This window comes from Camelus bactrianus, chromosome 17 (genome assembly GCF_048773025.1).
Source record: "Camelus bactrianus isolate YW-2024 breed Bactrian camel chromosome 17, ASM4877302v1, whole genome shotgun sequence".
NCBI lineage: Eukaryota > Metazoa > Chordata > Mammalia > Artiodactyla > Camelidae > Camelus > Camelus bactrianus.
The window spans coordinates 18,107,652-18,118,957 of NC_133555.1; the positions used below are offsets into that span (position 1 = coordinate 18,107,652).

At 46.7% G+C, this 11,306-nt stretch overlaps 1 protein-coding gene across 8 annotated transcripts in view; it reads right to left on the bottom strand.

The window, feature by feature from the left end:
* Positions 1–9,010, bottom strand: part of MITF (melanocyte inducing transcription factor) — a 209,298-nt gene extending 200,288 nt beyond the window's left edge. For 3 of the 8 annotated variants that reach the window (XM_074344470.1, XM_074344480.1, XM_074344476.1), the window contains exon 1: positions 8,733–9,010. In XM_074344470.1, the coding sequence (XP_074200571.1) occupies positions 8,733–8,836 (104 nt within the window). In that variant the 5' untranslated portion in view covers positions 8,837–9,010. Of the gene's footprint in view, positions 1–8,192; positions 8,353–8,732 lie in introns of those variants that run through there. The other 5 variants (XM_074344472.1, XM_074344481.1, XM_074344471.1 and 2 more) reach the window with 3 other exon arrangements.
* Positions 9,011–11,306: the final 2,296 nt, after the last annotated feature.

Consider the following 11,306-nt stretch of genomic DNA (forward strand, 5'->3'; position numbering starts at 1 on the left):
AGGCATGATTCTACCGGGGCCTTCCGCAAACCTGCATGTGGACCAAGATTTTTCCTTTGGAAAGTGCCCGCTCCATGGGCCCTTGAATCAAAGAACACAGCTCCTGAAATTTGAATGCCTTGAAGATCTGTTTCATAAAATGGTTGAATCAAACACGCCATTGCCTGTGGATGTCAAGGCTGATGAAAGCTGGAAGTGGTGAGTAGGAGGAGAGGCTACTTCTTTCTCCCTTCGCCACCAACTCTGACATTTTCACATCAGTGTAGACAGGAAGCGTGTGATCTAGGGGCTGAAACACAGGACTGGAGTCAGGAGTTCTACAGGGGTCATTTGTTTGTGGTGTGTGTGTGTATCTGGCTAAGTCAAACTTGAGCTTTACTTTTTAATCCTAGGTGACTTGAACCTCTCCTTTGTGCCAAAAAGTAACTCCAAATGCAGCCAAAAACCATTCCTGAACTAAATGTAAGGGAAGTAGGGCCAGACATGAATGATCTCAATGCAACAACAGTGACATGGGCAAGGGGACAATTTGAGTAAGATGATCCTGGCGCAAAGAAAGGATAATAAAAATAACATGACCCATCTCCACGTTTACTCCAGGGTTAGATTTGTGAAGACAAACATTAATCTCTGACTCACTCTACAATAGGAAAACACTTAAGACCAAGTTATAAACACAGGGAAAATTAACGTCTGTATTTCTTTCTCCACTATTCACATATTACCTTAAAATTATCTTAAACCAGTCCTACATGTCATCTTGAGCAGCTACTGTTAGCTGTTTTACATTCATTACCTTTATCTTCAAAGCAGTCTTGCAAGGTAGCTAATGCTCAATTTTAAGAGGAGGGAACTCAAGTTCAGAGAGGTTGGCTAATTTCTCCAAAGTCACACAGCCAGTGAGGGGTAGCACCAAGATCTCACTTTTAATTCAGATAGTCAGTGCCTCAAAAACACTTTGTCCATGAGGCCATTCCTAAAGACCCATCCAATAAAGCCCCTTGTTTCCCAGTCACACTCTGTCAATATTCTATTTCGTTTTCATTGCACCAAAACGTATCTTGCTCATCTATTTGGTTTGTTATTAGCTGTGCACCCCCACCTCCAAGATGGGAGCACTATGCTGGCCAGGAGCCAGTCTGGTTCTACTTTTGACTCTCTATGGCCAGCACAGAGCTGACACAGTATAGGCACTTACAGGGAGAGAAAGGAGGAAGGGAAGGAAAAGAAAAACAAATGAACCCAGGTCCTTCTCACCCCAAAGTTATACTGCCTCTGCTGAAAGTGACTGAGGGATGTTTTAGAAGCAACTTGGGGAGGACAACTAGGGCTCAGAATTCTGAGGTACCATTTATTTCCCGGTGTGTCTTATTCTTACCATTATCTCACCACTCCCCAAAGCACTCCATCCCCATCAGCCTGTCCTCGTTCAGCTTCTGGCTCCAACGGGAAACAGCCAGTGGGCCACCACCTGTGACATACTCCAAACAGTGCCCAGTGCTTGAGAAGCCCCGGAAATGTTGGCCATTGAAGGGAAGAGCCCCATTGTTCTGAATTTCAGGGCAGATGTCTCCTGTGAACACTCCGAAGGTGTACATCCTCACTCTTCATAGCGTGTGTGAAAGACCACGGGAGGGAGGGATGCAGCGAAGAAATAGAAGCCACATTTAAGACCCAACCTAGAGGAGTGGAGAGCCTAGTCCTCCTCCCCAGGTCCTCAGGAACAGAACAGGAGACGTGGGAATTTCAACAGAGATCCCAGACCTGCCTGCAGGTCTTCCTGCCCTCTGCGCTCACCTGCCTCAGGACAGATGCAGACTTCATGGTTTGCTGCAATTCCTTGCCCTGGAGTACACAATGTTCACCAGACTCGCAGAAATCTCCTTATAAACTCCAAACTTGTCTTTCCAATATCAAAAGCCTACGGTGACTGCATTGACTATCTCTGACCTGCCTTCTTGATTATTTTCTCCAAATAATGCATATCTGGAAACGAGTCAAACATATTTTTATAATTTACCCCGATGAGACAAACCTAACAGCAAAGTACATTTTATACCTAAAACCCCCACACAAGACAAATGAAACTCTTGCTTACTGTCCTTGAAAACTGACCAAACAACAAAAAAAATCTAGCCAAAGGGGTATTTTTCCTATTATTTATCCTAATAACTGCCAGTTCTGAAACAAAGCAGTTGGAGGGAGAAATTTAGTAACTTTGATTTGTCCCAAGATACATTTTTTTACACTGAGGTCCTATTCCTGACAGTAAGCACATGTGACCTGTTCTAAAAAAAGGATATTTTCCACTTCTTGCACAACTGGAGCAGATATAAACATCAGCCTGTGCAAACGGCACTGCAGAACTCAAAGGGAATTAAACACACACACGCTTAAATAATTCTATAAATAGGAGTACTCGGGAAAAGGAAATCTCCAATAACACATGAAACCAACACTTAGAATCCCACTTTAGTCAAGTTTGCCACCTAATCATACCACACAACTAATCTGCATAATAAGATCTGAACATCTGCCAGGTTAAGGCACGTCAATCTTGTCTGTTTTGCTTTGGGTGCGTAATTCTGCACATGCTTTAGTGTTGTTAGGAGGAGGGGGAAACTACGATGAGGGTAAAGGAGAAGAGAAGGACTAGCTATTACTTACCAACATGAGCTATGCATCCGCAAAGCCCTTTTACACATTTTATCTCAATTTTAAAACTTCTACTACCAACTCTAAGAGGACGGTTCTACTGATCCCACTTTACAGGTAAAGAAATCTAGACTCGAAGAGGCTAAGCGTCTTGTCTTGAACGCGGGCACAGCATTTAGTAAGCATGGCTACTTCTGGGCCTGTCCATGTGCATTCAGTTTCTGCCCTCACCCCCACCCCCGGGTGCTCGCAGACCACGAGGAAGAGCCGGGACTCTGGTTAGAAGTTTAAAAGGCAACCAGAAACCCTAAAAGTCTATTTTAAGATTATGCCCTCCAAGGCGTCTAACGTTTTATTTAATGCTGTAGAGAAAGATGTTTGATTATCACTCGACCTTCAAGGCCAAACTCAAATAATCATTACTCATTCACGACACTGCCCCACAATTTCCCTTCCCATATTAAATTCCCATTGCTGATGCCTGACCCTGATGGTGATCACACTCCGTCTTGTATGTGTGGCTGGGTCCCCCATGTTCTGCTTCCCTCCTCCCACTGGGGCGAGTTTTGGAGAAGGTACAGGTACAGGATCTCCCACAAGCAGGCACGGTGCCTTTCACAGGGAGGTACAGATTAGTGGATGAGAGTGCAGGGCAGAGCCAGACAGCCTCCGTGTAAACCTGGGCCCATCTACTGGCCAAGCGTCAGTCCTGAACCTTCTCTGTAAAATGACAATAACGAAAATACACACAGCCAAGGTTGAATTGAGAATTCACTGCGTTCATACAAGTAAAATGGTCAGAATCATCCCCGGTATCTAATAAATACCGCATGAATGTTAACCTGTTCTTAAAATTAACATTATTATTCTTATTTATTACTCTCATCTCATGCAGGTTTTGCAAGATTAAGTTAACAAGTATAAAAACGCTTAGAACAGTGACTCAGTATGGCGATAAATGTTAGCTGTGTTTACTGGTATTAATTTGCATGTACTCATCAGACATGTGTTGAATATGAATTTGCATGTATGTGCTGATGCCACCACGACTGCCTTTTTTTTTTTTTTAAGACCAGCACAAAGAACTGTTAAGGACTGGATCAAAGTTATAAAATGCAAAAAGTCTATCTCCAACACCTCATTAGGAGGAAAGCAAAAAAGAATTTACTAAAATTGTGGTAATTTTATTGCATAACAACACTGGCCTTAGAAAAGAAAGCCAGAGGCAACAAATGCAAACACTTTCTGGAAAGTTAGGACTCACTGCTAAGTAATAAAGAAATAACAACAGAAACAACATCTGCTAACATTTAGCGAGCACTTACTATCAGCCCAGCACCATGCTAATACTTTCCTGTAGTCAAAGTCACAGCTAATGTCCTTAAGACCCCTCGGAGGCAGGCCCCCATTTGCCAGATGCTGAAACTGAGGTTAGAGGTCACCCAGCCTCCCCAAGGTCACCTCGCTTGTGAGAGACAGACAGACATGCCAGAACAATGCTTTTAATCTTCAAGCAAAGTAGTTCCCTGAAGATTGGACAAGCAGAAAAATCAAGAAAACTTTCAGAAATCAATAAAAGATGGGCAGTTTTGTTTTGCCAAGAATGGATTATCATTTCATAAACGAAAGGGTATTTTTAATAGGAAGATGGGAGGGGAAAACCTCAGAATAAATCCAAGAAATAAATGGCAGTGGCCTTACACAGAAACATGTGCGTGCGACACAACCGTCTTTTTCTTTCTCATTTCAACACGAACCTGCAGCAAGTTCACACGCCTGCTCTTTGAATCGGCATTCAGGAACCACTGCTTTATCTTATTCTGCCATTACAAACCTATTCCCACTTCTAATTTGCAGGAGGTTAAACAACAGTTAGCTAAACCATTAGTAACACTTGGAGAAGAGGAGAAACTGGAATTAGATTAAGCCAATTCTGAAGTGTGTCCAGGAAAAGGGCATTAACAGCTACAAAGCCAAAGAATTTAGCACTGAAGTCAACGAAACAAAAGAACAATGAACCTGAAAGATGCTACCATATTTGTAAATGTTTTTTCAGGACCCAAAGCTGTACAGAGAGTCCCTTTCCTGCCAGGAGCCCATTCAATGGTCAGAGCCTGACCCTGACCTGCCTGTGTGAATTCTGAGCTCAGCCCTGATATTCCGCACTTTTCCTCCACCACACACAATTCAGGGTTCATTCCCAGGAAAACCCACAAAGGTTTCAAAAACCTTTTGGGAGGAATCAAACTGCAAACAGTCCCTCATTAGGACTTTTTCTCATAGCGTGTGTATTCCCACGACACAGCTTCACCAGGCAATGTCACCAAGATGGGGTCCCCATCACCTAAATCCCCCAGCCTCATAGTCATAAAGGCCAGGAGGTCTAATCTGGGTCAGGAATGAAAATGTCTTTCCTCAGCAAACACCTGCACATCTGAGCTCAAATGAAGAATATATAAACTTCTCTTTGGAAAGACCCTGGTGGATAGCCATTTAAAAAAAAAAAAAAAAAGGGCAAGGTTGAATGCAAAAACCAGAACAAAATGCTTCATCCTCAGTGGGATTCGAAGGGAGAAAACAACACACACTCAAATGACAAACGATCACTGGGCCAGGCATCATTCTAGACCAATCACTCTGAAGCAAGGGTGAGTCTGCCCCCCATGGACATTTGGTGGTGTCTGGAGACATTCTCGGTTATCATACCTGGGGGAGGGGTGCTACTGGCTTCTGGCAGGTTGAGGCCAGGGATGCTGTTAAACATCCTGCCATGCCCAGGACAGCCCCCACAGCAAAGAACAATCTGCCATGCCCAGGACAGCCCCCACAGCAAAGAACAATCCGGCACAAAATGTCAACAGCACTGAGATTGAGAAATTCTGTTCTAGGCTCTGGGGACACCACAGAAAACAAGGAAGAGACAGAAACCCGTGTCCCCTTGGACCCTGCAGTCTAGCGTAAAGAAATATATCACAAACATGACACATTAGGAAACTATAGACTAGGACATAATGTAAATGCTGTGGGGAAAATAGAGCAGGGGAAGGAATAGTTTGGAGGGAGAGCCACTGTACACAGCACGCTCAAGGTAGGCTTGGCGAGAAGGACATGAAGTGGGTCGGGGAGGGAGCTCTCTGGACAGAGGAACCAGCAAGTGCAACATACAAAGGTCCTGGGATGGAGGGGCCTGGAGTGTTCCAGGGATGGAGAGGTGACCAGCTGGAGCAGAGGGAGCTGTGGGAGTGGCAGCAAGAGACACACTCAAAGCTGACAGGGAGCCTGCCCATACTGTCTGCCTTGTACCATTTTAAGGGTCTGGAGTTTTATCAAAACTAGGAGCTACTGGAGGGACTTGAGGAGAGAGTGTGACACATTGTAACACAGGGCTTCTCAACCTCCCCAGTGACAATTTGGGCTCAGATAATTCTCCACTGTGGGGTTGACCTGTGCACTGGAGAAAGTTTAGCAGCATCTCTGGCCCTGACTTACCAGAAGCCAGCAGCAACCCCCATCCATTGTGACAACCAAAAATGTCTCTGCCAAATGACCCTGGGCAGGGGTAGGAGGGGAAGGGGGTGAAAATCACTCCTAGGCTGAGAACCAGTTTTAACAGAAACATTGCGGCTTCTCAGTTGCAAATCCAGTAAAAGCTGGTAAGGATAGAGGCAGACCAGGTTAAGAGACAATCACCCAGGCGAGGACTGGTAGCAGTTTGGACCAGAGTGGTAACAGAGGAGCTGGGGACGAGTGGGCAGATTCTAGACATATTTTCAACTCCAAGAGACAACCCAGAGAATTTAACTAGATAGAACAAATAGCTACAGCAGTCTTTACCTTCCAATTTCAACTTTTTCCAACCCAGACTTATAAGAAGGGTGGTGCCCCGGCAGAGACTTCAGACAAAAAGCCACAAGGAGGGCCCTGAACAAGTTGCCCTTGTAAAGTTGCACAACAGATGTCGATGACAATACGTTAGACAACTGTGGAAAACAGTACTATGGGGAAATTTTGCCAACCCCATATATTTATTCACAGATTTTATTTCACTGGTTTATTTCAAAGAGCATGTGTCTGCTCCAGAGACAAGCTTTACAACTTTTTTAATTTAGCCTTCCTTTGCATACTGGTTCTGCCCCGCACCTGCTTCTAGCTTCAACATGTGAAGCCATCGCTTCCCACGTCCCCACATTTTCCCTTACACGTGCAAGCTAGCTCCTGAGGATGTTCAACCCTTGCAAGTCATTTTTTGCCGACTCTGAAAAAGAACAGGCCCCAGTCCTCCAACACGAGTTTCATGGCATGTATGTGGGTTTTTCCAGATGGCATTTTCCTCACTCTCTCAAACTCATTTAATGTTATGTATCAGCTACCATCAAAAATGTTCCAAACAGTCCGGTTAATTCATTTCTTTCAGGACTACACACACACACACACACACACACACACACACTTCCTCCCTCATTCTGGCCATGTAAGCATTTGCTTATAGAAGCAAAAGCAGAGACTGCTCGGTAAAACACTGGTCCCTTCAGCCGAATGCAGATAAAGCCCCAGTGAGCATAGCCAACAATACCCTTTACACACTATTACTCCAAACCCCCAAGCCCCAACACACACGATCTATGCTCACACACAAAACAGCCATTATGAAGTGAAACCACCAACTAAAGGCTGGTTCGATGCCTCTAACTGCATAGGAGGTTTCTGTCCAATCTCCGTTAAATATCTGCAAAGAGGCTGCTTCAGCCACCCAGCAGTGGGTGTGCTGTTCCCAGATTTTCCTCCCCAAAGTGGATTCAGAGTCTGACACAGCCCTGAAGGAAACAAACTTAACTGCACTTCTGCCTAGAACAAGGACCGGCCCCGTGCACCCCAGAAGCTAAGATCACACCACCTCACTCCTGATTCAGTTATCCCTCTTCATTCACCCTGATTTCTGGACCCTCTCTGCCTCTGCCAGCGGGGACCTTCACCCAGTCCCTACCCACAGTGAGGGGCAAGCAGGAAGGTTTGAGATGGGTGCAGAGGCACTGCTGAAACTTCCAGTTACAGCCTCATCTAATCTCACAACTGAGAGGGGTGGAAATAAACCTTCTCTACTCACAGCCTCAAATGACCATCTCCCTCTTAGTAAACATTGGGTATGTCCAGAGTGGCCAGAGGACAGAGAAAGTAAGACACCCAAACCCTCCCGACGGACAAGTGGGAATGGAGGTAGCATAGGAAGGGGGCACTAGGGGTGGAAGAGGCACCAGATGAGCAGGTGTCTTCACTCCTCTCCCCAAAAGTTTTTCAAGTCCCCAGAGAATTAAACACGTGTCTCTGCCAAACAGAGGACACTCCCCAAACCCTCCAATCCCAAAGCTCTTTCTCCTCCAGGGAAGGCCTGGATTTGAATGGGACCCTATAGCCCAGGGAGTTCAACCTGGACGAGGAGACACGCCCACCCCGCTCCCCACGCCCTCACCCCCTCCCCTCCACCCCGCGCTCAGGTGCTGCGGTTGGGAAGGTGAGAGGCGGGGCTCCGGAAATCTCACCTGGAGGCGGCTGGGGCGTGTTTTCCCAGAGGGGCCGGACTCCTATGAGGCAACAACACAGGACCTAACTGCTTCCCACGAATGTCGCGCTCAATCCACCCTAAGCTCTCCCTCTCCAAGTCCTCAGCCTGCTGGGACCTTCAGAAAAGAGGTTCACCTGAACTCATTTTTTTCCCTCCTTCCCACCTGGACAGCGTCCCGGCCCGGCGCTCCTCCTCCCCCCACCTCAGCGCCAGGGCGCTCCCCAGCCCCCACACGCTATCAGCAGCTGGTATCCCCAACCAAGGGTCCCCTCGCCAGCGCGGGCCGTCCCGAGCTGCCCACCGCGCCCCCAAAGTGCGCTCGAGCGGAGCCCCCCGGAGGCGCACCGACCCAGCGGGCGCGGCCCCCAACTGCGGGGAACAGTTCGCCCTCTGCCCCGGGGCAAGGGCACGGGGTCCTTGTCCCAGAGCCCGAGCGAGCGGCTTTCCTTGCCCCAGCGTGCGAGGCGCGGGGTCCCCCAGCCGCCCGCCGCTCCTCCCTCCAGCTGTCACCACTCACCTGCTCTTCAGGGGTTGACTTTTGAGTTCGTAATAGGTTTTGGGCTCTTCGTGAAACTCCTCCCCGACTTCGAAATCCGGCACGATCCCCGATTCCGACTGCATGGCTCTCGCTTCCCGTCCTCCCACTGCTCCAAAAGAAAACCCAGCCCGGGGGCGGAGGGAAGGTGACGGGGCCTGGGTCCCCGGAGCGGTGCGCCCCCGCGCAGTGCAGAGCTCAGCCCGCTGGCCCGTGCGCTGCCACCCTCTCCGGCGCCGGGAGTTTACACTCGCACCCCGGCGGGAGGGGCGGCTGCCTGGCGCCGCCTGGGATCTGTAGTCCCCTCGGAGCGGGACAATCCCGGCTCGCCAGGGGGGCTGCTCTCCCGAAAACTACAACTCCCAGAAGGCCAAGCAAGGGCAGAGGCAACGTGGTAGACACCGCTAGTGCAACTCCTGTTTGGATTCATTGTCAATGTCAGCAGCTCCTCTCCCTCCGCTCTCTCCACTTGCTTCAAGGGTACAGACTTGGCTATTTAATATTAATAAGAACGGACTCAGCCCTACTCTCCTACCATCACTCCTCCTCCCAGCTCACACATTCGCGAGGGCACGCCAAGTCTTTATTAAAAAAAAAATTAAGTGAAGATTTTGGCACTAGAAAGTTTCAGCCTGAAAAGCCTCCCTTAAAGTAAAAAGACTTCCTATCAGGCTTCATGCTTCCCAGCGCTGCTGCGACAAATTAACTTGTCCTCGGACTGGAACAGGGTGGAGGAACTTCCCTTCACTTTGTACCTAAAACATTACTGTAGAAAGTGTTCTTGTGCGTTTCTTTTCCATAAGTAACTCATTCTGGGCTTTTACAATACTATTCATCCAGTGGAATAGCTCTTTTCCTTTATCCAATTAACCACTTCTAATCTAAAGCGGCACTTAAAAGGTTCGGTTAATTTAAAAAGGCACAGTTAGAAAACGGCGTCGTCACTGTCTGCTTTTAATTTCTCAGTTGGCTGCGAGTTCAAATGAGATTGTCCTAACATTTCAGAGGTGAAATTGGGGAGCACATAAACTGTGCAAGTGTCAACCCCCGCCCCCCAACCTGAGCTTCCCCGTACTCAGGTAACAGATTAACAGGCACTGTTGTGGCTCATATTCCTTCTTTTAAAAGTGTCTTGAGGCATCAGGAAAGAAACAAGAGTCTTAGGGGGTGGCTCTTACAGTTCTAAGACCCACAGTTGAAATCCCGAGTCCTTCTCGAAAGTGCTGTGTAATCGTGGGTATATCACTTGATTCCTAGAAGCCTCCCATTTCTTCATCTATAAGAGGAGGTTGGCAAACTTGTTTTTTGGAGATGTTGCAAGGCCAAATGCAAGAGAGTGATTTGTAACCTATAAAAAATGCTGCTCAATGGTCATTCTTTTATTTATTAGCTCTTGAAGATAATCCTTTCAGACTTCTTTCAGTTTGTCCTTTCAAAAGCAGTAAACTAAATGATCATCCTACGAGAAAAACTATTAAGGAGGCTAGACTAATGATTGGTCATCTCCTAAGAGCTGGCTGTTTGCTTGTTTTGCCTCAGATGAAATATTTTAATTTCACATTAATTTCTTACCATTAAAATATGATAGAACCTCAACACTGCAGAGAAAAACAGGCTTTCTGTGCTCATGAGTGTGGGATCCCAGATTTCTTGATAGACATACTGCTGGAAATTAGACTTTAAAAGTAAAAAAAAAAAAAAAAAAAAAGGTGTTACTCTCTGCCAGAAGGAAGAGGAAGGAGTAAAACATGGAAGAAACATGGAGTCTAAACTCCTAGTCTCATCTTTCTCAACTGCAGGTGGCTGGAATGTAGTAGGCGGGGTTGATTATCATAGTAACTTGGGGGTATTGGAGGCAGTTAAGGGGTATGGGCCTAAGATGCTACCCATCTGTCTTGTCCAGAATCATTGGTACTCGCATTGAGAAACACCAGAGTCTTCTTAATCTTAGGTTCAGCAGAAGCCTTTTACTCTGAGGAAGGCTATAGACCCTCTCTCCAGGAAACATAGATGAAAACAAGATTCTTGTGCTCAATGTTGGTCTGTTGATCTTTGAAGTCTATCAAGGACTTCAAGTTAGAACTGCAGTTTATAACCTCTTTAGACCTGTAATGAAACAGTCCATTTTGCCATTCTTTTTGCCATTATATCCAACAGTGACCAGCTAGACCTAAGGGACCAAATCCCAAGGGGAAACAAACTTTCAAGAAAGCTAAGACACCTGAACTTAGCTCCAACTAAGCATTTTCCACAGAGATCCCTTGACACAGAGCTCTAGCTGAGCTTGCCCTGGGGTACACACAGATAGCTGTTATTTTTTTCCCTGCACCTATTCTTCTGATCTCATCTTACTCTCAGTTCAGGAAATTTTCTCTTCCATTACCTCTGTCAGGGTTATCAGTTATGGTGTCATCTGCTACCCAGGGATAGTGGGTGTGTGACCTAATCCTGACCAACCAGTGGGCCCATTTTCCTAGCCATGGTGATTTCACGAGGGATGGACCCAGGACCCTAACATGACTAGCAGTCCTCCCTGGAACTTTTCTTTTAGGGCAA